Raw genomic sequence first — 27,882 nt, 5'->3', positions numbered from 1 at the left:
TATTTCAGAAGTCAACGAGCACGAAGATGAACATGGACGAGAGGTGTTGAGTCCAGGCGATTGCCAGATGCCACACGACGGACTATTCGGGATTATCGCCACCGAGCTACTTTTGGTTCCGTTCATCTCGCTGCTTCGTCGCTTTCCTCCTACATCTTCGACCACTCTTATAATCTTTGACTTGACATTCAAACGTCAACAGTCGCACAAATCAATATGGCTGGAATTAACACGTGAGTGCTCGACGCTGCTGGATTGCTTGCCTCGATCCAATGTGCCTGGCTGACCTCCCCCCTTAGAGGCGACGAGAAGCTCGTTTTCGAGTCTTCCGAGGCTGTCTCGGTGGTACGTATCTTACATCAACGCTGCGCAACCCCTTCAAGGAAACGCAGTGCATTATCGAGAGGTGCAGGGGTGCTCATGTCATGACACTTTTGTCCCTCTCGAATTTAGGCTCCTACCTGTGAGTTACTCTCTACTTTGGTGTGCTAGTAGCGAAGTCATAGCTGACAGCTTGGCATGACTCTTAGTCGAGGCACTCAACTTGAAAGAAGATCTTCTTAGAGGTATCTACGCATACAACTTTGAGAAGCCCTCTGCTATTCAACAACGTGCCATCATCCCTATTATGCGAGGACGAGATGTGATCGCTCAAGCTCAGTCTGGTACCGGTAAAACCGCCACCTTCTCCATCTCAATGTTACAGTCCATCGACACCAACTTGCGAGAAACCCAGGCGTTGGTTCTTTCCCCCACTCGAGAGTTGGCGGTGCAGATCCAGACTGTCGTGTTGGCTTTGGGAGACTACATGAACGTGTCTTGTCACGCATGTATCGGTGGAACTAGCGTCGGAGAGGACATCCGAAAACTCGAGGCCGGACAACAGGTCGTTTCTGGTACTCCTGGTCGAGTCTTCGATATGATCCGTCGACGAAACCTCCGAACCAAGGACATCAAGGTGGGTCTCTCATTCAGTACTTCGAGGATCAATGCTAATCGCTGTATAGATGCTCATTCTCGACGAGTCCGACGAATTGCTCAACAAGGGTTTCAAGGACCAGATCTACGACATTTACAGATATCTCCCTCCTGCCACCCAAGTCGTCGTCGTCTCCGCTACTCTCCCTCACGATGTTCTCGAGATGACAACAAAGTTCATGACCGACCCCATCAGGATCTTGGTCAAGCGTGATGAGTTGACCCTCGAGGGTATCAAGCAATTCTTCGTAGCCGTCGAGAAGGAGGACTGGAAGTTTGACACATTGTGTGATTTGTATGACACGTGAGTGACAGGAAGTTCAACTTGTCACCAGCAAAACAGCTGATGTCACTCCTCATAGCCTTACAATCACACAAGCCGTCATCTTCTGCAACACCCGACGCAAGGTCGACTGGTTGACCGAAAAGATGCGAGAAGCCAACTTCACCGTCAGCAGCATGCACGGAGAGATGGTTCAAAAGGAACGAGATGCGATCATGGCCGAGTTCCGAGGTGGTCAAAGTCGAGTTTTGATCACTACCGATGTCTGGGCGAGAGGTATCGACGTCCAACAAGTCTCCCTGGTCATCAACTACGATTTGCCCTCGTCTCGTGAGAACTACTTGCACAGAATAGGTCGAAGTGGTCGATTCGGCCGAAAGGGTGGTATGTAGGGTTTCACTATCTCATCACAGTGTCAACGCTGATCTGGTCCGTATGACAGTTGCGATCAACTTTGTCACGGTTGAGGATGTCAGAATCCTCCGAGATATCGAGCAGTATTACTCTACTCGTAAGTCCCCTTCTTCGTGGTGAGATCGATAACTGACCGGTCTCTTAGAAATCGACGAAATGCCCATGAACGTTACCGAGCTCACATGAAGCAGTAGACGGAATGAGAAGTGGCGAGGGAGTGGCGAAGATGAAACCATTTACAAAACAAGGCCAAATGCAAATCATGCTCGCTATTGACTAGTACGCGATTTGCGAAGACATCGCAATCATTGACGAGCACAGCCTCCCCTAATGTCAGTACAACAAAAATGAATCACAATTTCTCAAGGCCAACCCCTGAAGAAGGGCCGTGATCCTGGACTATACTGCTCCTTACGAGTTTGCCTTTTGAATGGAATATAACCGTTCAAAATAGACCCCTTCCGAGGGGCCGCGAAGCTCGTCTACACCTCTTCTCACGGGTCTGCCTTCTCGCCGCTTGAAACCAGGGTGGGAGAGGGAGAGCCTTCCTTCATGTGAACTCGCGTGATACCGTGAACACAGACTTTCCTTGTCACTCCACTTGTTGCTACCCTCCCTGACTCACCCAAGGGGAAGGGCCTTCTCCTTTTCACGGAATTCTGCTATGACACATAGACACCTTCCTTCACACTAGGGTTGTGTCAGCCTTCAATGCAAGTAAGCACCCAAAGGGCATATACTCCATTCACTTCTACCATGTTCTTTTCCGTTTCCCATTCCTGCTCACTATTCACAATAACCTGTATTCTCTCACAATTACACGTCAGTGCATCAAAACTACAGCATACTCAATCTGCTCATCTGACATCATGGATAAACAAACAGTCACTAATTTCATTGAATCTTTGACTTTGGAGAAGTTCAGCACTTCCTGTAGCATGTGTGTCAAAAAGAAAAGAAATTGCAGGCCTAGGGGAAAGTTGAAGTAAGCTGCAAATAGTCATAGACTTGGCTCATCTAGATTATCCCTGACCAGTGACCACTTCCCACAGGAGGTGTAGATCTTGCAGGAGTAGGGATTACTCCTGTAGCCACGAGTCCGCAACGTAAGTTGGCAGGCTGTTTACAGCAACACTGCTTGATCAGTCATGGCAGACACCTTTGCTGACCTTAAGCCTCTTATGGCTGTAGGTGGCAATTTTCACAGTAAGTCATGGAATAGTCTTGCAACAGTGCTAGACTCCAGCTCTCTTTGCTGACTGTGGTCTGGGGGAATCCACAGTTTGGGATCTGAAAATCAGCCAATTTTTTATGGAGTGGACAAACCGGAAGAAGAAGATGGCATGTCCCTTCAACCCAATCCACCCTTGGTCACATTCAATCCAGGTAGTCATGTATTCCACTCAGGAACACCATGGTTCCAGTTCTCCACCAATAGCTATGGTCTAGGGACCAGTGCAAACAAGTTCTTGCACAACGACAAGGCGGGTGGGCCAAGTGCAAAGCATTGGCCTGGTCATCCCCAGACAGATCCATGGGGCAAAGGCAGGAATGTGTAAGTCCAACATAGATACAGATCAACTTGTTTTGGTTCACACTGAGACTGACCTACCACAATTCACTATTCTAACAGGAAGTGTGAGCACTGCAACATGGATGTTTGTCTCTGCAGCATTGTATCTGAGTTGTAAGTCTGCATAAGTCATCCCCCACTATATCTTCCCTCCAATCAGGCTAAAGGGACACGTGAGCTGACTCCTGTGTTAGGGGCTATAAAATGGATAGGTCCAGATTACAGCCCCAAAGCATGTACTTGAATCCCTCTCATTTTGAAAGCTCAACAGCCTTGGTGTTTGGAGCAGGATCAAACACAGTTTCTCCTTTCACCTCAACATCAACAACAGGCACACATCTGTATGTCTCATCTGCTTTTCCTAACAACTATCTTGGAGGTGTCAGTGCTGGTGATGACAACTATTGGCTGAATGTGATGAGAGAAACTGTTACACCTGGTACGCTTCAAGAGAAAGGGTGCCAGGTGGATGAGTGAAGAGTCTGACAGGAGGTCAAGGAGTAAGGGGATGTGACCTGTAATACTGGACCAGTGTAATACCAAAGGCAGGTTGAGGGGCATGTCAACTATCTGTAGGTATGTAGTGAGGTCCGGTGAAGTATTTGCACAAGTGTAGGTAATGCAGAGGTAGTTAAGAGTAATGTATGGAGAGTAATGTATGATGTCCAATCTCTACAGAAAAAGCGAAGAAGTGTCAACTACTCAGAATATCCGTCTTATATACCTTTTGGCTTTGCCATGAGGAGCAGCCAGATCTCCTGCCTTGCTGATATCATTGTCAATATCACCAAGGTCACCAAGGTGTCAGGGGTGTCAGGGGTATCACACTGGCCAGCCAATGACCATAGTTTGATCAGACAAGATAACAATACAAAGATCATGTATGTTCAAGGCTTTGAGGTATATGCTATATGCAGCTAAGTCAAGACTGATGAGGTGAGTACAATGATTGGGCTATGGTGGTGTCAGGGGCGTCACACCGACCAGCCAATGACCAAGATTCGACCCAAAACAGTACTGTAGATGTGAAGTTCGCGTGTGTCATGGACTTAAGGGTATAACATATATACAGCTAAGTCGAGATTGATCGGGTGACTACTAAGATCGTGGCTACGGTGGCTAAGTTCATGTACTACGGTGAAGACTAAAATCGAGAATCGCTGGGGATTCGTTCTCTTGACTACGGTTGTTCCTTCATCTATATCCCTTTGCGATTCTCGCTTGTTCTCGGTTATGTTCATGTTCCCGGTTGCCAATTGCTGAAAGGCCATATTCTGGACTCACATGTATTGGTAAAGATCTAAGATTCGCGGTACGACGATGTGATAGTTCTAAGTTCGTATAAACGCGTCGAGGTTTTATGAATTACGACGAGTTTCGTGGCATGTTCGCGATTATCGGTATACGGTCGTGACAGGTGGCTAGATCCATGTTCTACAGCTAAGACTGGAATCTAGATTCATTGGGGAATCTGTCTGCTAAAAATGATGGGTGTTCCTACCTCTATGTCCATGCCCAATTCTTGTAGTTTGCTCGGCTATATTCATGCTCCCGGTTGGCATATGTATTTCTAATTATCTGAGTGTTGCGGTACCACAATATGACAGTTCTAAATTCATGCTGTGAAATGATAAATGTCCTAAGTTCAATGAAATGTGTCAAAGTTCATAAATCACAACAATTTCTGTGGTGTGCTTTGTAGTCCTTGGAATACAGTTGCGGTGCAAGGGACCTAGGTGGACGGCTCCCGTCTAACTGGGGAGCCGCATGGAAAGGACTTGTTGCTGGCTTGTCAACAAGAAGAGGGGACTAAAATGAGATCAAAATCCCACAACAAGAACTACTACTGTACAAGTGAAGCATTCTCCCAGTCAACCCAAAGTGCCAATCATTTGATACTCATCCTGCTCTATCCATAGCAGGACTTGAAGCTACTCTCATCCCATATTATATAGTGTATGCCCACACTTTGGATTAAGCTCTGACATCAAGTTGACCTTGCCCTCCTTGGTAGCCAGGTGGCAGACTTTCCTTTCATGGGATTGGTGCCTTGATGGATAGAGGCCTTCCAGATCTGAAGTTGTGTTTGCCCTCAGCACAAGTATGCATCTAACATGTATATAGTGGGTTTCTTCTGACCTAGATCCCTTTTTCTTGCCACTACCAATCACAATACACACTACCCAATAGCTCACAATTCCAATCACAAATTATAGGACAACAAATACAGCACACTCACATTACATCCAATCCCATCACATCATGAATTCCCAAGTATCAGGCAATTCCACTGAATATCATGACAAAGAAAGGTGCAAAAAATGTCAACAGGCACCCACTAGATGTGTTGTACAATCTGGTAGAATGTGAGCATGTAACTATAGTCTGACTTGATTCATGTTGACGGATCCCCATACACTGATATCCTACAGGAGCTGTGATGCTTGCCTCAAAAACAAGGTCAGAAGAGGTACTTGCAGCTTTTTGGAATTAGGGTAAGTTTCCATATGATTCGTACCAAAATTGCTTGGTCAGATACTGGAGCCATATTCGTTGATCTTTACACGCTGGGCAACAGCAACTATGAGGTGTAAGTCTGCATTGCTGTCACTGCCATTTGGATAACTCCTAAAGTGTATCTGTGTTGTCTGTGCTAATCATTGTTTCTTGACATATTCATACCATAGAGTTCAACCAGGATCTCAACCTCCATCTGGCATGCAAGCTTCGTTGCCATTGAGCACAGGATGGATTCCATCCACTCACAACTCAGCAGGTGGTAGCATAGGAGGTGGTGGCATGAGAGCTCATGGCACACAAAGCAATTACAGTGCCTCAAGCACAGCATCTGCTTTTCCCCCTGCACCCACATCAAGCTCAGACTATTCTGAGTGGGGCCCCTCTGTTGTATCGGATAAGCTCCTCAAAGATTTTGGTGACAAGGGAGACAATTTGTTTGATGAAGTGGAACGAATGGAAAAAATGGGCAGTCAGGGAAGGGGGAATTGAACGGGATCTGAAGGAGCAAATTTGGCAGTACGACAGAGCGTATAGAACAATTGTTGAAGGGAGAGTGCAGATCCTTATTCAACATGAAGTGATTTCATGGGTTTGTAACCCTGATGGTGAAGTGCATGGGAGGTGCTCAGTGATGCAAAAATTCTCATACCCTTATCCTGTGGATTTACTTTCTGTAGTCAATGTCTACATATGATGCAGAGGTGGAACACTTTTCTCCTTCAGTTCAACATGACAGAAGAGAAGACTTCAAACCTGTCATATTATGCAGTAAGAAAGTGCTTCTCCAACTTCCTGTTGCACGACTTTTGCAGAAGTCATTCATGAATCATCGCTAACTTTGATCTGATGCATTACACCTTTTGCCCTCCATATTTGCTTGACAAGGTTATAAGAGTGGCTCACAGATTGCTTCCCATGAAGCATGGAACAGAACATCTGGAAGACCTATGAAGTAGGTGAAGAAGACTACCTAAAGCATGTGAAATATGCTGCAAGTTGTCCCACTGTAAGTGCAAGTGATTACTTGACATGTATACACTGTGCCGTCTTTTCCTGAATGATCCAGCGCGATAGCAAAGCCTGTAACATCGTTCATCGCGGCTTCTACTGCATTCTATGCTATTTACAACTCTGGGATCGTCCAAGTTCTCACAATACCATCAGCACCCGCGCTGATTAGTTTGGTACTCCCTTCTGACCACGCCACGCCGCTAACTCCACCAGGATGAGCGTTCTGCGTCGAGAATATGCACATTAGTACAGTCCACGACCTGCTTCCCTAAGTATCTTGTGAAATACTCACTCTGATAGGAATGTTCTTCAATTGCTTCTCCGTATCCCAGATATAGATGTTCTCGTCCAGTCCACCAGAAGCGAGTCTCTTTCCGCTCTTCGCCCAATCTAAAGTCACCACTCGTCCAGTGTGGAAAGTCCACTTGCTCGAAATTGCCGTTTCCTTCTTCTCAACGTCGATCAAGACGATACGTCCCGTCGCATCTCCTGCTGCGAGATACTTGCCATCCGGTGAGAAAGCGAGGGAGAGCACTTCACCCCTGTTGTCTTCAAAGCTACCGAGGGTCGCTTGGGGAGATGTCGTGGTGAGTGTCACTGTCTTGCCGGAAGAGTAAGCCAAAATGTCAGAGTTAGAGCCGTGATGAACTGCAACAGCTGTGGTAGGTGTTGAGACCAAAGTAGAGGAGGATCCGGATTGCTGGACTTCCAAGCCGGCTGACGTGGCAACGTAGACTGCGTCGGGCGTGGCAGCGATCGCTGAGGGTTGCGCTTTGGTCGGAAGCGACGAAGATCTGGATTATCTCACGAATATCAGCTGCACTACTCAATAATCCGTCGGATACACTCACGCAAAGCTCTCTCCCTCAATCGCGGCGACCTTGTCATCCCATCCTGCGCTCCAAACTTTACCCTTATCATTCGCACTCAGCCCCACCACTCTCGCACTGTGCCCAGTACCCTCAACATTCTCGCACTGGCCTTCTCTCTCGCCATATGTCTCGCCGATATCGAATTTCTTCATCGTGCCGTCGAATGAGCCAGCGTAGAATGTAGCGCCCTTTCCGTCGTCTGACGCAGAGATCGCAGACGCTGTGACAGCTTTGGTAGGGCCTTGAAGAGTTCGCCATTTGGTTGAGGACGATTCTCGTGTGTCGAAAACGTTGAGGGTGCCAGAGAGGGAAATGGAGACGAGAGTGTTGGGGTTCGCGTAAACGATACCGTTCTGTTGCGAGGGGATGTCAGATCCGACGGTGTAAGACTGGATCGACTTGAACGAGGCGGCGTCCCCTGTGAAGACGGCTGTATCAGTAAACAACACAACAGGGTGTAGAGTGAACGTACAGATGGAAACCACGCCGTCCGCACCAGCGGTAGCGATCTTGCTTGAGTCAGAGGCCCATGAACATGCCATCTATAGCAAGGCACAAATTAGACCATGGTACCCATTTTTAAACCTGCACTCACCAAACTGCTCGTCGCTTCTCTTTCCACTTGACCCTTGACTTCACCGGTCTTTCCTTCATAGAAGAACAAATTTCCATCACTCGCGACTGACGCGAACAGCTCTCCGTTTGGCGAGAACGCGACGTCACGTACGAAACGGTTATGCGTGTTGATCATCTTGTCGTATTTGAAAGGAACAGCAGTGTGGAGGATAAGAGAATTGTCGTCGGACCCGGAAACTGCTCGGAACGGTCTTTGATGACGGACCGAGAGGGCTGTAATGGGCTGCAAGGGGAGAATCAGAAACAGGCAAGAGCAGGAGGACAGCGGTAACTCACCTTGGCATGACCGGCAATTTCACCACAAGATGATCCGGAATCCATGAAGAAAGCAGCGCCAAACCTGCCACAAGTATTATCAGCCAGAGCTGCGCCCAATCCGTCGTAGATGAACACACTCACTTGTCCTTGCCCTCTCCACCGACGATGATACGCTTACTCTCCCCATCCCAAGCAAGATCGTTGATCTTACCGCTCAATGGTCGAATAGCGAGTTTAAGACTGTTCTCAGCTTGAGTGACATCCCATATTCGCACTGCACATATGGAGGCCAGATCAGCAAAGTATTGCGTGTACGAGACTGCCGTATCAGCGTGATAGATGGCTATGGGAAGGAAATGAGTTGGGAGAGACAGAAGACGCAACGTACCGTTACCAGCTATATCTGCTGAGGCAGCGTAGTATCCTGAGGGAGAAAATCGCGCAACAGTTGCAGTCTGGGTGTGCTCTGCGAAGAAAGCGTCAGTGAAATGTCATGATGTTCAGCAAGATAGAGTTCACGTGTATATGCGTGGGCCAGGCCAATATGCTAGATTGAGCGAATATAATCAGTCTAAGCGGTCCCTAAACGGTGGACGAAGCCAGCTCACGTTCAGATCACGAATCTATGATGGAAAGAGTCAGCTCTAGATATTTCATGGGCCGCTAGCTGACTTACGATGACAGCTCTTCCATTGGTATAGATCAACTTCTCGCCCTTTGGGTCCACACCAAGCTTGGTCGATTCAGACCTCGCGGTGGCAGGGTTACAAGGGTAGATTGGGCCTGCGAAGTATCATCATTTAGCCGATCACCTGGCTGTATCGATCAACCGACCTACCTGCTTTGTATGACATGATGGGAGGTTACGAGAGTACAGGTGAAAGTCAGATTGATGCTTACAGGTTGATCAATGTGACTGTCTGTTGCTGTGTTATCTCCCTCGGCATACGCTGTGCGTGTTGCGTGCGGGGGCTCGTGTCTGATCACGTGATCGCGAACTGAGGCGGTGGAGGTGAATCCCAACTTTCGGCCGTGCAAAGATGTCCAACTCTGTCTTTCGGGTAGGATACATAGGAATGCATTCCTCAAGATCAACTCAGCCTAGATAAACGCCAAGACGGACGAAGGAGCAGCATACGAAAAGACAAGGGATCGTTAGAGAGAGAAGACAGACAACGATACCTTGGCATGATGATTGAGTCGAAGCAGGTCGTCAAGACAGTATTCATAGCTTTGGTCCTGGACTTGTTAGGTGAGTGGTTCTGAGCATTTCCTAGCAAGGCTAGGCGATTTGGTGACCAGACGTATATATGATCGCTCTTACATCTATGTGTCTCTGCAGCTTTCACTATCCCCCTTCCACTCTTCCCCCGACTAACAGCATGGTACCTCGTTCGCGACTCGTCACCTTCTTCCCTCCTATCACGACTTCTCGCGCTCTCTCACTCATGGCGATCGACTCTACTCTCCCTTTCCTCTCACACCGATGCGGCAACAAAGTTGCTGGATGATAAGAAGAATTGGGATGTTGTGCTGCTTGGTGGAGCTATGGGAAGCTTGTTCAGCTTCTGTCAGTGTTTGATCAGCCCTTGGCTGGGAAGATGTAAGTGAAGTTGCTCTCTCTCCTGCCCTCTTCACTAAAGGATGCGGACTTCTCCCTCGGATCTGAATGTTGACGACCTCCTTTCACTCGTGCAGTGTCCGACAAGTACGGAAGGAAGAGGGTACTGCTCCTGACTATGAGCGGTAATATCATCTCTGCCATGATATGGATTCAGTCAACATCTTTCGTACGGCAAATCTTCCCTCTTCTGTTCCCGTGACTTCGCTGAAATGTCATGCGCAGGCTTCATTCCTCCTCTCCCGGCTTGTGGGCGGTCTGAGTGAAGGCAACGTCCAGCTCAGCACGTGAGTAGCGAAATCAAGAGAGATTGGACCTCTTATACTGATATGTAACGATGGTCGCAGCGCCATTATCAGCGATGTCACTACTGCATCTACAAGATCCAAATCTTTAGCACTTGTCGGAATCGCCTTTTCCATCTGTTTCACTCTTGGGTCAGCTCTCTGCATTCTTGAGACATGTACTAGCTGATACCAAATCGTAGACCATCCCTGGGAGCGTACTTTGCTTCTCGACCTGTTCCCATCCCTTCTACAGAGGATAAACTCAACATCTATGCTCTTCCCGCTACGATCTCACTGGTACTCTTGCTGGTCGAGACAATATACTTGGCTGCCAAGCTCCCAGAGACGAGAGAATACAGGAAGCAAGAAGGGCTGTCGAATGGTGTGGCATCAACAGAGAAAGGGGAGGAAAAGGTGGTGACGCTAAGCGTCAATGAGCGATTGAGCAAGTTGAGCACGATTGGGAACCTGCACGGCCTGTTCCTGCTGTTCTTTTCGGGTGTGAGTTCTAAGAGGAGCAGTCCTGTTCATTGTTGCGTCGCGCCCGGGGGGTAAACTGACATGAAAGACAGGCCGAATTCACATTGACCTTCTTGACGTACGACCTGTTTGGCGCGTCCAACATGCAAAATGGGCGACTACTGTCTTGTAAGTGGATATACTCAGCTCTCTCCGAACATGACCAAGACATGGAATATCTCGCTGATAAGTCGTGTAGTCATTGGTATTCTCGCTGCCATGCTGCAAGCACGACACGTCCGTCCTTCCCTTGCTCGACTAGGCGAACTCCGCGTAGCCTCCTTTGGCATCTTGTCCTGCGTTATCGGCTTATCCCTACTTTCCATTCTCCCATTACAAGGCATTGTCTCATCATCCAAGCTCTCCACGACCGTGTTGTACGCTGCTGCTACGTGTTTGGCGTATACCAGCGCGACAGTTGTGACTGGTTTGACAGCGGCTGCTGCGTCGTACTGTGACGAATCACACGACTCACTGAAACGAGGGCGCGCGCTAGGCAGTTTTAGATCGAGGGGACAGCTCGGCAGAGCGGTAGGACCGTTGTTAGCGTCGTCAATATATTGGGTCCGAGGACCTACTGTGGCATATACGACTTTGGCGACGTGTCTGGCAGGAGTCTTGCTCTGGTCAAGGAAGGAGACGAGGGGAAGGTCGTATCAAAAATAGATGACAAGATGCTCAATGAATGATAGATGTTACGACGATATTGATTGAGGGATTCGATCATATCTCATCTATCTAGTCCATCCGACGACCAACCTCTCTACGCCGAATTGATCGTTCCAGACCTCTGTTCGTCCCACAACCCCTCCGTTACTACCTCTCAAGATATCTTCCACATCCCTCGCCTGCCCTTTCCCAACTTCAACCGCTACCCTCGGTATACCCTTCCACCCCTTCCCTGCTAGCTCTTCTTCCTCAATCAACAAATCCGATAAGATCTCCGCTATTCTCTCGTAGAACTTCAAACCTTTCCCTAATTGTCCCTTTGTCCCATCACCAAGTAACGCAGCAGGACTCTCATATTCCCTCACGCTCCTGGGTAAATCCTTCCATTCCTCATAAGGGATATAAGGTGGGTTTGAAACTACCATCCCGACTTTCTTCGCACCGCCCAAATCCCCTGGACGAGTTATGAGTCGTTTGGACGGTCCGAAGATATTGCCATATCGAATATCAACTCTTTCGTGCATATCTAACTTCTTGGCATTCACTCCACCTAGACTGACTGCAGCGGGAGAATTGTCAAGACCGGTAGCTGTGCTTAAGGGATTTAGATGCGCCATGAGCAAAGGGATACACCCTGTTCCAGTACAGAGGTCGAGGATTGATAGTGGTTCCGAGGGACGCGAGGCAGATGTGAGCGGTGGGATGGAAGAGAGGATATGTTGCGAGAGTTGGGTGAAGATGTGTGCTGTTTCAGGTCGAGGTATGAGAGTCGGTCGTTTACACAATATCGTAAGAGGACCAAAGTCCGTATTTCCTGAAGGATATGTACTCTCCATCAGCTCAACACCACCATAGATCCATATTCACCACTACTCATCTCTCCAAGTAGCGTTCTCCTTGAATTCACACCGTTTTACTCACCCAAGATATATTGTAATGGTTCGCCTTCCGCTCTTCTTCTCACAAACTCTTCAACCCTCTCATCCTCAATCGGTGGTAATTTGCCCCTTGCCAACTCCCGCTTTGCATGCTCTTGAACCTCAGAGATGATCCATCGCAAATCGTTTTCCGCATCAAATCGTGACAGTTCGGGATTGGACGAAAGCGTATGGAGGTAACTCTCCTCTGGAGAAGCGTTCTGCGTAAAGGAGGTGGAGGAGAAGCTAGCTATTTGGAAGGTTGGTTCGTGATGTTGACGGGTTGGTTTTGTTGTCGTACAAGCCCGAGCGAAATTCGACCTTGGCGTTACGCATTTGAGCAAGCGTGTTGTCGGACGAAGCGCGAGCATCGTGGTGTCTAGCTTGATCGATCGTATTGTGTCTGTAATGCTTACAGACAAGATTTTGTTGTTGTAAATGGTCATCACTCTGGCCAACTTTCGAAGCAGCGCCATTTCCGTCGGAACATTGGGTGATGGGTGGTATCAGGCTCACTGCTCACCTTCGAGTGGCCCCGCGTACAACCAACATCATCATGCGTGTGCAACATATCTAGGTGATTCTTATCAATAACTTCCCCTCTCACTTCCTCTTCTCTAGCCCCCTCCTTCCCTCCCTCACCCTGCCCGCTCTCCCCGCGCTCACCATGACGACCCTCAATCGACTCTCCCAGCGACTTCGAGAGAACTTCGTCGAGACGACCCGTGATCTATCCCTACTGAGCGGTACATCCTCCACCTCCTCTTCAACCTACTTCGACACATCCGATGATAAGCTCAAAGAAATCTCGAAGCTGCTCGAGAGTAGAGTGGAGAGAGAAAGGCTGGAAGGGATGAAGAGGATCATAGCTGGTATGAGTAAAGGTCGTGATATGGAGAAATTCTTTGCTCAGGTGGTAAAGAATGTGGTCAGCCCAAGTGTGGAGATTAGGAAATTGGTCTATATCTATCTGTTGAGGTTGTGAGTACCAAGTATACACTATAGGGCTTGAAACTCAGCTACATTATGCCGGATCGTATGTCGGAGAACCTAGCTGATAGGATGTTGGACTTATAGCGCCTCAACCAACTCGGATTTATTGCTCTTGTCAATCAATACATTCCAAAAAGACCTCTCGGACTCTTCTCCCCTCATTAGGTCCATGTCATTACGAGTTCTTACCTCTATTCGAGTACCCGTAATCCAAGGTTAGCAGCTAATGTACCCAACACAAGAGGTTCCTTGCCAGCTGACCAACGGTGTACAATAGGAATCGTCATGCTCGGACTGAAGAAGCTGGTGACGGATCGAAATCCCTGGGTGAGAAAGACGGTCGCCGGTGGTTTGGCGAAAGTCTACGAGTGAGTCATGCTCTCTCGAAGCCGAATACTGCATTGCAATCGTGTCTCGCTGTATCCCTGTGGCCCAGCTGAACAGGTGACTGATCTCCTCGATGCGCAGAATGGACACTTCTTCCCTTTCCCAGATCATCCCCCTCTTACAGACCCTACTCTCGTCCCAATCCCCGTTGACGCTCGGCGCGACTCTCACCGCATTTCTCGAAATGTGTCCTGATCGACTTGACCTCCTCCACCCATACTATCATCATATCTGTCGACTCCTCGTCGATGCTGATGAATGGGGACAAGTCGTTGCTCTCCAAGTCCTCATTCGCTATGCAAGGGCGATGCTTGAGAAACCCGATACAGCTGGACCAGTCGACCCTTCTTCTCTCCCACCGAAGAATGCGGCTACGAACGGCGAAGGAGCTGTGGAAGAGAGCGAAGATGAGTTTGCTGGATTGGACGAAGATCTAGCAATGCTTTTACATTGTATCAAACCGCTATTCCAATCTCGAAATCCGGCTGTCGTACTTGCCACTTCCAATGCGTATTATCATCTTGCTCCGGCGGGACATAAAGTCGTTGGACAGGAATTACTGGTACGACCACTATTGAGATTGGCAGGAAGTTCTGGGAATGTCAAGAACGAGAGAGGGGAGATTGCGATCTTGACATGGGAAGTATTGGCAGAAATGGCAGAGGAGAGACCCGTGAGTGGACTGATATGCGTGCAGAGATGAGAACGATCTGATCAGACCGGTGTGGTCATAGTGGCTATTCGCCAAATATCACTCATCGTTCTTCCTCTTCTCGACCGACTCGTCAGCTATACAAACTGCAAAACTCAGAGCTCTTAGCGCACTGGTCACGTCTGAAAATGCTCAAACATCGATACGGGAATTCAAGGTGAGCTGTTCACTTAGTGGGTAATCGTTAGAGGCCGTTAGCTCACACGTCGTCGACTTGATGTAGCACTACGTTCGCTTCCCTGATGATGTTGTGGCTGAAGAGGCTGTTCGGGCTATTGGACATTGTGTGCGCACTCAGGCCGAGGTCGCCTCGACGGGGTTGAGCACCCTCATGCGTCTGTTGAAGAGCAAGAGAGGTGAGTTAAGCGGTTCTTATATGTATAGACCGTTTTAAGTCTGAGCGACGGGTTATGTGCTGACTAACCTCCCTTTGCTCAGACACTCTGGTCGCTCAAGCTGTCATCGTCCTCAAGTCTGTTATCCTTTCCCAATCTCAAGGATCTACTTCGCCAAACGCCTCATTACCACCACCTCAACGACTCGTCGCCCGTCTCGCTAAAGGCTTGGATGGTATCACCAACCCCAAAGCCAGAGCCAGTGTCTTCTGGCTCGTTGGACAATTCGCAGCGTCCGAAGCTTCAGAAGAGAGTAAAAAGCAGGGCTTGGGTTGGGAAGGTGTTGCACTCTGGGTTCCGGACGTCCTGCGCAAGGGAATCAAGGGCTTTGTCGGAGAGGTGAGTTGTGCTCACCGCACTGCGCGGCTGCATCCGTGTCATTGAGACCAACTAAGCTGACATCGGTTGTCGACACAGTCTGGAATTGCAAAACTGCAGATATTGACTCTTGCGACAAAGTTACTTGTCCTCTCGCCAGCCGCATCACAGCTCACTCTCATGTCACAATACCTCTTCAATCTCGCCCGTTATGACCCAGAATACGATGTTCGCGATCGTGCTCGTTTCCTTCATGCCCTCTTACGTGGTGTACGAGATGAGAAATCCAATGGCGACGCTATCACCGATGAAGATGAAGAGCGAGAACGGGAGATGGGAGGGGTAGTATTGAGGAGAGAACAGGTGAAAGTCATTATCCTAGGCAATAGAGAGGTGAAAGACACAGGAAAAGATGGATTGGTAGAAGGTCAAGGAGGAGAATTCGAAGTCGGATCGATGTCGCGAATCACGGGGAAGAGGTTGGGAGGTTACGGAGAAATGCCAGAGTGGACCGAAGATCCAACCGATAGTACCTTGAGAGATTCAGAAGTAAGTCTAGTTTTCGACCCATCTCCCATCGAAGTGAGGGTCGTATATTGACTTGGTTGCCTGATTGTGTTACCTGTAGCTCGACAATCCATCCAAAATAAGCACTCCTCACCCAGCCCAAACGCCTCCAGCACCTCTCGCCGTGCCCACTCATCTGTCATCGTCATCATCATCATCAGCACCCCCTCCACGCAACGTCGCAGCTGCTGCACTATCAATGGACAATTCGCCAGTCGGGTCTGTGCCATCGAATGTCAAGAGCAAGTTTATGGACTTGGACAAGTTTTTGGATAGTGATGAGGACAGCGAAGAAGAGGAGGATAGCGAGGAGGAAAGTGGGAGGTATGTCTGGCCTCTCTCTATCAAGCCTGTATCGACTGTCGATGTCGACGCAAGAGTGGTCAAGGATGAAATCATGCTGATGCTAATTGTTTTCTCGAATAGCGACGCCGCACCGGTCAGACCTGTCACTGCTCCTCCTCGAAGCGCGATCGTACCAGAGTATGACGAGACGACTTCAGAGTCGGAAGAAGGTTCAGAGGAAGAAGAAGAGTCGAGCGAGGAGGAGTCGGAGAATGCGCGGTTCTTGTCGCGGTGAGGGAGGCGCGTGATCTTCACTAATCTGAGTGAGCACATAGTGGATACAAGCACGATGGATGATTGTGCACAATCTAAATCTGCAAGAATGCATGTATGGATTTCTACTTCGTTGGATCTATCTGCGTCCCGAGTGGAGACCGCGCTTCTCCACACCACCCATCAACTCACTCACGGCCCCACCTTGCCATGCTCCATCGTCCACTGACCAAATCAAGCCTTCGCCAACCTCTCTTTGAGATACGCCGCCACATCACTCAATTTCACTTCTTCACCTTTATTATCCTCTCCACTCGCATCTTTGCCGACTTGCGCTTTAACACGGACCGTTCCCGCTGCCAATTCTTTAGGAGCGAGGATGACGACGTAGGGGATGGAATCGTCGTCTGCTTGTTTCCATTGTGCGGGGGCTTTGGGGTTGGCCTTGGGCGAGAATGATGCCTGTGGGGTGTGCGTGTGTGTAATGATGCGGTTGAATGAGAAAATATGACAGATGAGGGAAGATGGACAATCGGACAGGGCAGTGGAGATAACGAGTAAGGGCAAGTCAGCGTCCATCCTGACCTCGTAGTAGACTGAAAAGGGGTTTTGACCCACCTTGATCCCGTTATCCCACAACAACGTCGCTACTTCCATTCTCTTCTCCAACTCCACCCCACCCAAACCAAGAACATAAACTTCCGTCTCTTTCCCTCTCGTCTTCTCCTCTCTACCTCTCCTTCTCATCTCCATGATACTATACACTCTCTCAACACCAATACTGACTCCGACACACGGTACCTGTTCTGCTTTTTTACCAGCTGCTTCGGCAAACATCCCTACGAGATTATCGTATCTTCCTCCAGCGGCGATGGAACCTACTCCAATCGTCGATTCGTCGATCCCATCTTCGTTCTTGCTGCTGGAAGCAGGAGCAGATTTGCCTGCTTTACTGGAGATTTTGGAAGGAGCGGGGACGGAAGGGTTGGTGGTCAAAGATGGAGGAGCGGATGATTCGTGGATCGCTTCATAGATGATACCAGTGTAATAGTCGAGTCCACGAGCAAGTGACATATCAAAGCTCATCTGAGTGCGGAAAATGGATCAGCACGTCAGCGCAAATGTCTTAACTGAGACATGTGTATAGAGACTTTTAAACCCACCTTGTCGAGAACGCCGTACACCTTCAAGTATCGGAACAAAGTCTCCATATCGTCCAAACCCTCCTTTGCTCTAGGAACGGCCATGAGATCCTTATCGCTCCTGAGCTTCTCGAGCAATTCTCCACCGGGACCTGGTCACGATCCAACCCTATCAGCTTAAGAGATCGCCCACCGGGAAACGGACCAAGAAGGTAGCTCACCCTTCAATCCGACGTATTGACCAATCCTGTCGGCAATAGCCCCGTCAAGACCCTTCTCAACAGTCATCTCCTTCTTGACATCGGCCCATGGCATCTAAACGAAAACACCACAAGTTAGCTCTGTATCCCAAAATGCACTGAGTAATTGATAAGCCGAGAAGATCTATCTGACCCACCTTGTCAAGCTTGTCAACGGCAGAAGAGATAGTTCGAGTCTTGTCGGCTGGAACACCGGCAAGTTCGAAAATACCATCAAGGATCTTACGGTGGTTGAGCTGTAGCGGGAAGTGTGAGCGTTGCTTTCCTCGTTCTTGATGGAGGAGATTTTGTTGTAACTCACCTTGATGGTGTATTCTCCGATATCCAAAGCTGTGAGACACTCGCAGACGACTCGGAGGACTTCGGCGTCATAGACCATTGGATCGCAGTTTCCTGCCATGTCAAAGTCCTACGAGACGGAAGTGTTTTAGTTCTGTGATAATGTCTCCATGATAACCAAAATGAAGAATGGCGACTCACACACTGGTAGAACTCTCTCATTCGACCTTTAGTCATGACCGGTTGATCTCGTCGATAGACCTTTCCGATGTGGTATCGTTTGATCGAGGTGAGACCGTTCATAGCGACGTAACGGGCGAATGGGACCTGGAGATGACGCATAAGCAGTTGTATGAAAGACAAGAGCTCATGATCTCGAGTTCTGTGTCTGCCGTATTGCACTCACGGTCAAGTCATATCTCAACGAACACAACTCTCCACCTTGATCGGAAAGATCATAGATCAACTTTGAATCTTCTCCATATTTTCCGGCCAAGATCTCCTTCAACTCGAAAACAGGCGTATCAATCGTACAAGCATCATGCTTGACGAAGATCCCTTCGAGAGTCGAGAAGATCCTCTTTCTCAAAAGGGCTGCTTCGGGTTTATGGTCAATCGTGCCCTTTGGTGTTTTCAAAGTGAATGATTGAGCACCGAGAGCAGATCCTGATGCGCCAGCTTCCTTCTGAGCTGCTTTCAATTGATCTTTGAGAGCTTTCATCTGATCGATCTCGGAAGAAGCGTCTTGTTTTGTCATTTTGAGCTCTTTGATACGGTTCTGAAGAGCCGTGATTTGCTCGGGGATTGAAGACGTAGCGGTCGACATTTTGGCGAATGCGAAAGGGGGCAATAGCACGTGAGGTGATTGAGTGGAGTGTCGAGTGAAGAGCCTACTTGCTGTCCGAGTGGATGTACGGAGCATACAAATGTAGGCAGGTTTGGGTAAACGTTGATGGTTGTACAGTTTAGAAGCTGCTAATCTCGAAATATACGTTGAAACAGACTCACTCGGTAGAATCCCAAGCGAGGGGACTGACTCACTCGAAATGTCATATCAGGAGTGATACTGATACATCCGATATCTGCTCAGAAGTGATAATTGCCGCGTCATGCTACCTCTCTCGATATTTTCATTTCCAATCCCCCCTTCAAACGCGGAGGACCGTGTTGACCCGCACTGACCCTTTGGACCCTGGCCGTGTTTCCGTGGTGTTTTACCCTGAAAGATTGGGTTATCGCTCGCACTATCTATGCACATCCCCGAACTAACGTTTGTTGTACGCTGTTGATGTCCACGTCGTCTTACCCTAAAAGTAAAGAAAGTAAAACGCGATCGGCCGCCACCTTTTTTTCTCTTCTCGCAGAGTGCACTGCATGCAAACGTGTATAAAGCCATCTCTCCCCCTTCTTCTTTTCTCTTTCTTCTCTCTTCTTTCTCCACCAATCAACTTATCTTCACCACCTGCTCATCGTAGAAAGCCAACCAAACCTCCTCTACTACTCAACAGCCCTAGGGCATCATATATGTTCTCAAACAGTCTTTGCAGCGCTCACAACTCGTACCGGTAGGTCATCTCCCCTTATCAAATATCAATCTATTAGAGCTCGCGCTGACTGATGCTCTTCTTGTGATGATGTCGTAGCGGCATCAAACACACCGCCGCACCCCAATTAATATCCCTCTAAATCCCTTTTACCCACTCAAAGGATAAACTACAAATACAAAAACAATGTCACCTACCGCTTTGGACCCTACTCCAGGGCACACCGACTCCTTCTCTCTCCCCAGTAGTACTACGGGTGTTGACCAAATCAAGGTTCACCCAAGTGCAAGGAGGAGCCCGGAGGGGGGTCTCATCAAGGTCGAGAGTGACTCGACGGTCTACGAGGAAGAGGGAATCAGGGCAAAGTTCACCGATAGGGGTGCAGAGGTCGTTAGTGAGTACATCGTGACGTACACCGCATAACACAAAGTCTCCTTACTGATAAAAGTTGTAGAGGGTGCCGATGGGAAGTTGACAGTCAAAAAGACTGAGAAGAACTTTGAGTTCTTCACCAAGTCCAAGGTCGGCCGAGTCGGGTGAGTTAACATGTGCCTCCGTTTTCCAGGTCACCCTCAACTGACACCCCTAACTAGTCTATTGCTCGTTGGTCTCGGTGGAAATAACGGTACTACCGTTCTCGCGACTCATCTCGCCAATAAGCACAACGTCTCGTGGCGAACCAAGAACGGCGTTCAGCAGCCCAACTACATCGGTTCCGTCGTCCGAGCTTCAACCGTCCGTCTCGGTGTCGATCCCGAGACAGGCAAGGATGTCTTTGTCCCTATCTCGGACATGCTCCCTATGGTTCACCCTAACGATTTCGTCATCGGTGGGTGGGACATCTCGGCTTTGCCCATGGACAAGGCGATGCTTCGTGCCAAGGTCCTCGAGTGGGACCTCCAGAGGCAGTTGATCCCCCTCATGGAAGACGTCAAGCCCATGCCCAGTATCTACTGTGAGTAGACATCATATGTTACCGCGGTCTGAACTTGGCTGACAGATTCTTTTCTAGACCCCGACTTCATCGCTGCCAACCAGGCTGATCGTGCCGACAACCTCATCCCCGGTGATGACAAGGCTGCTCATCTCGAGCATATCCGAGCGGACATCCGTCAGTTCAAGGCGGACAACCAGCTTGACAGCGTTGTCGTCCTCTGGACTGCCAACACCGAGCGATACGCCGACATCATCCCTGGAATCAACGACACTGCCGAGAACTTGCTCAAGGCTGTTGAGTCATCTCACGACGAGGTCTCTCCCTCAACTGTCTTCGCTATCGCGTCGATCCTTGAAGGTGTCCCCTTCATCAACGGTTCGCCTCAGAACACCTTCGTTCCTGGATGTATTGAGCTTGCCGAAAAGCACAAGACCTTCATCGGTGGTGACGATTTCAAGTCGGGTCAAACCAAGGTCAAGTCCGTCCTCGCCGAGTTCCTTGTCAACGCAGGTATCAAGCCCTTGTCGATCTCGTCGTATAACCACTTGGGTAACAACGATGGCAAGAATTTGAGCTCGCAGAGGCAGTTCAGGTCCAAGGAGATCTCCAAGTCGAGCGTGGTGAGTTGATCCCCGGCGCCAATCTCCATGCGTAATATCTAACATTCCATTCTTAGGTCGATGACATGGTCGCAGCCAACCCAATCTTGTACAAGACTGCCGCGGACCTTACCAAGGAGACCGGCGAAGTCGTCAAGAAGGGCGAGCACCCTGATCACATCGTCGTCATCAAGCATGTGCCAGCTGTTGGCGACTCGAGTAGGTTGCCGAACTCCATCGTTCACGAGCTGCGCTAACCTAATCCTACACAGAGCGAGCTATCGACGAATACTACTCTGAACTCCTCATGGGTGGTCGAAACGTTATGAACATTTTCAACGAGTGCGAAGACTCCCTCCTCGCTACTCCCTTGATCTTCGATCTGGCCATCCTCGCCGAGCTCCTCACTCGTGTTACCTACCGTGAGGGTTCATCTGGCGAGTACCAGCCTCTGTACAGCGTGCTTTCGTTGCTCTCGTACATGCTCAAAGCACCTCTCGTCAAGCCCGGAACCGACGTTGTCAACTCGCTCAACAGGCAGAGAAACGCTCTCGAGCAGTTCCTCAAGGCTTGTATCGGTCTTGAAGGCAGCACCGACCTCTTGCTCAACACAAGGGTCTGGTAGTGGGTGTGATACTCAGTAGCACAGAGACAGTCGGATAGGGAATCTATTTTTCGCTAGTTTTATTTGGTTAGGAAATTCGAAAATACCATTTGCTATTGCATGAAAACGCGTATACGCACACTCGTCCGCTTGTGTCTCTGCCAACATGGAAATACAAAGAAGCAGCAGCAGAATAGGGCCCAAACGGCCATGGACGCAATTGCTTTGACGATGTGGCACTTACCCTGATCGTACAGTAGTTGTGTTCAGGTCCAAGTTGTGTGTTTCAGAGTAGTTGGTGGAGGTTGTCCGCCCACAACGTTGAGGCATCTTCTACTGTTTCCCAAGTATCGTTCAACTTGACAACATGGTAAACATAAACATACACGACGGGTTGTAGTCGTCCAAACGACAAAGCTTCGCCTTGATTTATCTCTCAAATCATCCTACTCCTTTTCTCTTCTTCCCAAATCATTTTCTTCGATTCTCATTATCGCCTCACGATGGACATCATCCACCGTCTTAACCCCTTCCACCACCGCCCACCTTCTTCTCTCAATCGTCATACTCCAACACCTAACACATACTTCTCCCAAGCTCGTCCTTCATCATCGCTCGAAAATGAGGATCCATACCATCATCCGTCCCCCCCATCATCCATCGACGATACCGTCCCACTGCCAAGGCCGTCTTACTCTACTTCGCACAACGCCCCACAACCACCACCTCCTAGTCCATCAAAAGGGATAGGACGTGGTGGACATCATCGGACTCCGTCTTTGCTGAGAACTTTAGCTCATCATCCGAGTTTGTCAGCATTGAAGGGGAGGTCGAAGAGACGAGAGAGGGGGAAGAAAGAAGCGCCACTTTCGCCACCACGGGGTGCAAGACGTGAGCAGAGGGAGAGGTTGAACAGTAGTAAAAGTGTCCCGAGGGACCTAAGGCTCAGTGGGGAAGATCACTGTAAGTATTCATAAACCTTACAGTCCACCCTCACGCAATCGCTGACTTCGCCATTTCGCACAGTCAACACCCATCCTCTTCCACCACTCCCCTCACCCTTACCACATCTGCTCAATCACCCTCTTACCCAATCTCAACGATCCATCACTCCCTCTCACCCTCCTCAGGCTGTAAGACAATCCAGCTCGATACGACGTAAACCGCCTCCTACGCCGACGCCGACGCCGACTCCCAATCCTGATATTACTGTATATCACGATTGTGCTGCTACTCCTGAGAGTGTAAAATTCAGAATGAAAGTTGAGGTGGATCTATATGCTTCGGAGAGATCGCCAAGTGCTGTTGCCGATGTCGATGGATCTCCGATAAGGAGGAGATATGCCAGTTTCGATGGGAGAGCTTCGCCGGCCAGATTGGTTGCTGGCAAAGGCTCACTTCGTAAGTACCGCTTCTAATCCAACCGTTGACTACTCTATCAGACATAGGGTGTAAACAAAATCAACTGACTCATATCCTACCCTATAGGCCATCTATCATCCCCGCCACCTCCCTCTCATCCCTCTACACCACTTCGTGTCGGTCATCCTCCGACCACTCAACATCCCCACCCTGTCCCACTGCCTCGAGATGCTCTGTACGCTCAATCACTTTACGCGGACTCGACCACCTTCTTCACACCAGGAGATTTCCTGCAAGTCACCGGTACTTCTCGACCAGCGGAGTATGATGATGGCTTCGATATGTTCGTGGGGAGAGAAGAGTTGCCAAGCGGTACGCCAGGTGGGAAGAAGGCGGACCTTAGAAGAGGCGCTTTCGTTGACGGTGCAAAACATGAGAAAGACGGTTAGTTGGCTTCTCATCGTTGTTCGCCGAACAAACACACATCTAACATGCCTCTGTCTTAGCTATCCGATTCTTCTCTCGAGACATGTATGCACCACCCATCTCCTCCTCTTCGACCGACAGTCCCTCTACCACCACTACCAGTGCCAACTCCTTATCGCCCAGCAAAGCCTCACCGAACCACCGTCGAGCAGAGTCGAGTCCTTCACCGTCCCGAGCCAAGAGCCGCGAAGCGTTCGACAGAGCTGCGAAAAGATCTTCGTCACCGTTTGAGATCAAGCTTTCTCCCTACGTCACGAAACGGATGAGTCTCGATGCCTTTGGGACGCCAACGCCTCCCAAGTCAGAGGAAGAGGAGGCAGAGAAGGGGATGGAAGAGCTGTTGGAGGAAGCTTATGGCGAGGACGGGGACTGCTCGGAGGACGACGACAACGAAGAAAGTTCCAAACCCAATGATCAAGACCCGGAAGCCGAATTTGCTGATACTTGGCCTCATGAGACGGATCATCAAGACGGCAATGAAGAAAATGATCACCCCGTTGCTTCTTTCCGAAATACGACCCTTTCCTCGATCTGCGAAACCTTTTCGTTTCGAAGTCGAAACTCTCAGGATACATCCAGCTTTACCCTGCCGAGACGATCCTCTGGCGCTTCTGGTTCCTACAATGACTGGATTCCCCACCGCACCGTCTCTGACACACCACATCAGCCCAATCTCTCTTCGGCCGGTCTTCCACTCCCCCGATCGCGACCTTCATCGCCGGTCCTTCCTGGAAGACTCTTGTCCGCTCCGCCACTTGGCATGTCAAGTGCACTACTACACTCGCATATCGAGCACGCTCGAGCGTTACAGAACCAAATCGACGCAGAAAGATTGACGACCAACATTTTGCGATCAGAGGTCGAAGAGATCAAAGGCCGAATGACAATAGAAACACAAGAAAAAGGCGATTTGATGGAATTTGTCGAACGCATGGTGGCTGAAATGGAAGATTTACAAAGGACGTGTAATGGAAAAGACACTGGTGAGTCCTGAACCATCATTTGATTGAAGATAAGGGTGACTGACATAAGGATGAACCTTAGCGTTGGACCAGCTTCGACAAGCTATGCTCGAGAACGAAGAGTTTTTCGACCAATTGCAGGAGAATCACGACTCGTTGGCGGAACGATGTGCTGACCTCGAGAAGGAACGAGATGACCTTATACTCAGACGAGATCAGCTGGACACCTCTCTGAAGCAAGAAAAATCGGATAACGCAAGATTGTTCTCAGAAGTGTCCGAGCTCAAGAAGGATAAAGTCGCCTTGGAAAACGATAAAAAAGAGGTTGAAGGGATCGTCTTCGATCTGAGGAAGGAGCTTGCCTGGGCTGAAAGCAGGATCGAAAAGCTGGAAGAGGCAGAAGCGGTGATGAAGGCAAAGGAAGTAGAGACCGAGGCTTGGAAAAGGGAAACAGAGAGGACTGCCATGGAGTTGAAAGCCGAACTGGAACAAACCAAATCAGAACTCTCCGAAGCCAGAGCCACTATCACTCGTCAACAAGCCGACATCGAGACAAGCGGATCTCGACATGCCAGCCAACTCGAAAACAAAGAGGACGAGTTCAAGAATGTTCTTCAACAGCTCCAACATCGCGACGAGACGATATCGGACCTCCAATCGGAGTTGAGCGACTTGCGAACCAATCTCTCCGCCACTCGAACCGCTGACGCCAACCTTGTCGAGAAAGACCGAATCATCGCTGTCCTGCGCGACAAGCTAGAATTGGCCAGGTTTGAGAGCAACGAAAGACAGTTCAGTGCTTTGGCCGAGATGGATAGGCTGAAGGAGGAAGTCGAGGAGTTGACGAGGATGAGTGCGGAGAGGGAGTGGGCGGGGAGACAGGCGAATGAGATGCTCGCGAGGTATATGGAGGAGAAGAGGGTATGGAACGAGGAGAGAGATGAGGTGAGTTTTGTAACATTTTCCGGAGCAGCTGGTCTAGAACAAGTGTTGACATATCTTTGTCTGATTAGCTCATTGAGACTGTCAAACGAAACCTCGGCGACGAAAACTCAAATGACAACTTGCGATTGCGAGTTGACGAACTTCAAGATCAACTGGGCCACGCACAAAGCCGCAGTGAATCCTTACAGCAGGATCTGGAAGACCAGAAGGCTGCATTACAACACAAAACTATTCTGGTTGCTTCCCAAGACACCGAGCTGGTGTGTCTCCGGACTTGCTTGACCGACGCAGAGGATCAGCTTGCCAAATCACGAAGTACCCTGGACCGCCACACCAAGGACTCGGAACGTACGCTTGCTCGACTCCGAGAACAGATCGAAGAACTCGAAACACGTCTCTCATCTCACGACACTGCGTTGCGATCCGCCATTGTCGAAGCTGAGAACGAAAAGGCACAAAGTCGTGATCTCAAATCACGTCTCGAGCGCTACCTGTCCGAGATTGACGAGCTCAAGTTGACCGAAACGAAATTACGTTCTGACGTCTCTGATCTTCGTCATCAATCTGCCATGAACGAGATCTCGAGGTTGGACTTGGAGAAGAAGGTGGAGAAGTTGGAGGAGGACAAAGAGTTGTTGAATGTCGCCTTGGAAAGTAAGACGATGGAGTTGGTCTTACTCCAACGAAAGGAGAAGAGAGGGTCTGGTATCGCATCTTCTACTCCGATGACAAGGACTAGACCGGTTTCTGCGAACTTGTCAATGTCAGTGTCGACGTCTAGAGTACCTCCTACTCCTAGTCAAAGCACGGGAATCGACCGAACTCCTCTTTCGAAACGATTAGCCTCTTCAACATCGACATCTACGCTTAAAGTGCGGCGGGAGAGTTCTATGTTGGGTACAAGCACGTCGAGAATCCCACTTGGAGCTTCGACAAGACATAACAAAGTTACAGAGCAAGCGGAAAGAAGAGCGGGAGCGGATTTAGGAAAGTCAGTATCGAGACGATCGAGTCTCCCGGTCTTGATTAGGAAACCGAGCGCGCAGGGATTGGGCTTTATTACGCCAGCACGAGGTGTCTGGGAGGAGAAGAACAGAGAGTCGTCGTTGACGATGGTCAAAGAGGCCTGAAGTTGAGATTTTGTACAGTTCATATCATAAACAAAGCTATATACAGTATATACAGTAACATGCCATCGCCGTTGAAAATCAATGGTCCTTATTCGTGACTCGAGGTGAGCGTCACCCTTATACCGTAGATATCCCAAATTTTGCGTATTTCGTAGCTTTTCGCCGCCTGTTCGTCCTGTTCATTGTATGCTTTCCTCTCCCATTCCTCGTACTTCCTGGCAAGGGGCTGATAGTTTGACAGCGCAATGCTTGTCCTCTCCAAACTACGCAAGCTATCACAAATGGTTGCGGTCTTGCCTTGATCCAGGACAGACAGTGCATCCGTTGCCTTGAGCCAAATCGAGTTCATTTCGGGCTCCAGCTTCTTCAGATCCAGTATTGAGACTCTTTTACGCAACTGTTCCAGATTGATGGCGCTCAAGAGCAGCCATTTAACACCCTCATCGCTCACCCTTGCTTTCCATTCTGCTTCCAGCACATCCATCCCCAATCTTGGCTGATTGCAATCAGGACCAAACTCTTCGTAGGTGACCTCGCTGTCTACCTCTTGTAAGAACTCTTCAAGATGATTCCTCTCAGACGTGCAGCTGGGGACTACTCTGGCAATGGACTTGACAGCAGTCAAGGCTTCTGGGAAAGTATCAGCACACGAGGCACCTGATAACACTTCTTGACAACTGTCAACTGAATCTGCAAAGATCCAAGCTTTGATGTTGGTGAAAGATGGTTGATGAAGAGGCCCAATTCGGCTTGCTTGATCGATCAGGGTCTTGAAGTATTTCTGCATTTCAACAGCCGTGAGAGGGGCCTCACTTCCGGCTTTACGTATGGCTTTGTCGACTGAGGCAATGGTAGTGGCTATTGACATTCTATATGCGTATGTCTAGTATCAGAAAAAATTGTGGATGGGGTGTATTGTTTGTGTGGGGATGCTTGAATTGATAGATAGCTGATAGAATTCAGTTGAGTGGCAAGAGCAAAATAATTGAGAGGAATCTGGACAGTCAGGGGCTTTTTATATACAGTTGTATGGGCTCACGATAACTTGTTAAGCCATCCTCCCTCAAGCAGATTGATTCTCCTTTCATAGTAGTTTCTGTCCGTGACATCATAAGGAGTGCAACAAGCAAGGTACAGAGTCATC

General features: G+C 49.2%; 9 protein-coding genes across 9 annotated transcripts; 5 read left to right on the top strand and 4 right to left on the bottom strand.

Annotated features, from left to right (window-relative positions):
• Positions 1-216: 216 nt before the first annotated feature.
• Positions 217-1,861, top strand: CI109_100922 (ATP-dependent RNA helicase FAL1; the record flags this gene model as incomplete). Its single annotated transcript, XM_032002575.1, has 8 exons — positions 217-233; positions 300-345; positions 454-463; positions 531-958; positions 1,008-1,282; positions 1,341-1,645; positions 1,704-1,772; positions 1,821-1,861. The coding sequence occupies 8 exons, from the start codon at positions 217-219 to the stop codon at positions 1,859-1,861; spliced, it is 1,191 nt and encodes a 396-aa protein (XP_031862914.1).
• A 5,030-nt stretch (positions 1,862-6,891) lies between these two features.
• On the bottom strand, positions 6,892-9,399 carry CI109_100921 (uncharacterized protein; the record flags this gene model as incomplete). The annotated part of the gene is made up of 12 exons (XM_032002574.1): positions 6,892-7,002; positions 7,072-7,573; positions 7,631-8,069; positions 8,124-8,193; positions 8,247-8,510; positions 8,564-8,627; positions 8,687-8,819; positions 8,934-9,011; positions 9,065-9,092; positions 9,154-9,168; positions 9,222-9,328; positions 9,384-9,399. The coding sequence occupies 12 exons, from the start codon at positions 9,397-9,399 to the stop codon at positions 6,892-6,894; spliced, it is 1,827 nt and encodes a 608-aa protein (XP_031862913.1).
• A 337-nt stretch (positions 9,400-9,736) lies between these two features.
• CI109_100920 (uncharacterized protein) lies at positions 9,737-11,638 on the top strand (the record flags this gene model as incomplete). The annotated part of the gene is made up of 8 exons (XM_065966866.1): positions 9,737-9,797; positions 9,888-10,148; positions 10,244-10,335; positions 10,392-10,453; positions 10,514-10,603; positions 10,654-10,954; positions 11,026-11,101; positions 11,172-11,638. The coding sequence occupies 8 exons, from the start codon at positions 9,737-9,739 to the stop codon at positions 11,636-11,638; spliced, it is 1,410 nt and encodes a 469-aa protein (XP_065822938.1).
• Positions 11,639-11,706: 68 nt separating this feature from the next.
• Positions 11,707-13,034, bottom strand: CI109_100919 (uncharacterized protein; the record flags this gene model as incomplete). Its single annotated transcript, XM_032002572.2, has 2 exons — positions 11,707-12,455; positions 12,563-13,034. 2 exons carry the CDS (start codon positions 13,032-13,034, stop codon positions 11,707-11,709), a joined length of 1,221 nt encoding a protein of 406 aa, XP_031862911.2.
• Positions 13,035-13,225: 191 nt separating this feature from the next.
• Positions 13,226-16,510, top strand: CI109_100918 (uncharacterized protein; the record flags this gene model as incomplete). Its single annotated transcript, XM_032002571.1, has 10 exons — positions 13,226-13,539; positions 13,636-13,766; positions 13,829-13,919; positions 14,020-14,611; positions 14,673-14,807; positions 14,874-15,006; positions 15,089-15,384; positions 15,463-15,912; positions 15,992-16,254; positions 16,357-16,510. 10 exons carry the CDS (start codon positions 13,226-13,228, stop codon positions 16,508-16,510), a joined length of 2,559 nt encoding a protein of 852 aa, XP_031862910.1.
• A 212-nt stretch (positions 16,511-16,722) lies between these two features.
• On the bottom strand, positions 16,723-18,995 carry CI109_100917 (uncharacterized protein; the record flags this gene model as incomplete). The annotated part of the gene is made up of 8 exons (XM_065966865.1): positions 16,723-16,950; positions 17,107-17,574; positions 17,652-17,782; positions 17,852-17,945; positions 18,028-18,126; positions 18,192-18,299; positions 18,371-18,496; positions 18,576-18,995. The coding sequence occupies 8 exons, from the start codon at positions 18,993-18,995 to the stop codon at positions 16,723-16,725; spliced, it is 1,674 nt and encodes a 557-aa protein (XP_065822937.1).
• Positions 18,996-19,899: 904 nt separating this feature from the next.
• CI109_100916 (uncharacterized protein) lies at positions 19,900-21,874 on the top strand (the record flags this gene model as incomplete). The annotated part of the gene is made up of 6 exons (XM_032002569.1): positions 19,900-20,107; positions 20,168-20,249; positions 20,307-20,668; positions 20,726-21,270; positions 21,327-21,468; positions 21,522-21,874. 6 exons carry the CDS (start codon positions 19,900-19,902, stop codon positions 21,872-21,874), a joined length of 1,692 nt encoding a protein of 563 aa, XP_031862908.1.
• A 482-nt stretch (positions 21,875-22,356) lies between these two features.
• On the top strand, positions 22,357-26,738 carry CI109_100915 (uncharacterized protein; the record flags this gene model as incomplete). Its single annotated transcript, XM_032002568.1, has 6 exons — positions 22,357-22,816; positions 22,880-23,254; positions 23,342-23,659; positions 23,722-24,684; positions 24,746-25,608; positions 25,677-26,738. The coding sequence occupies 6 exons, from the start codon at positions 22,357-22,359 to the stop codon at positions 26,736-26,738; spliced, it is 4,041 nt and encodes a 1,346-aa protein (XP_031862907.1).
• An 88-nt stretch (positions 26,739-26,826) lies between these two features.
• CI109_100914 (uncharacterized protein) lies at positions 26,827-27,606 on the bottom strand (the record flags this gene model as incomplete). Its single annotated transcript, XM_032002567.1, has 1 exon — positions 26,827-27,606. One exon carries the CDS (start codon positions 27,604-27,606, stop codon positions 26,827-26,829), a length of 780 nt encoding a protein of 259 aa, XP_031862906.1.
• Between the last annotated feature and the right edge of the window lie 276 nt (positions 27,607-27,882).

This window comes from Kwoniella shandongensis, chromosome 2 (genome assembly GCF_008629635.2).
Source record: "Kwoniella shandongensis chromosome 2, complete sequence".
NCBI classification, from domain to species: domain Eukaryota; kingdom Fungi; phylum Basidiomycota; class Tremellomycetes; order Tremellales; family Cryptococcaceae; genus Kwoniella; species Kwoniella shandongensis.
The sequence above is the reverse complement of the archived record's forward strand: the minus strand, read 5'-3'. Positions and strand labels throughout refer to the sequence as shown.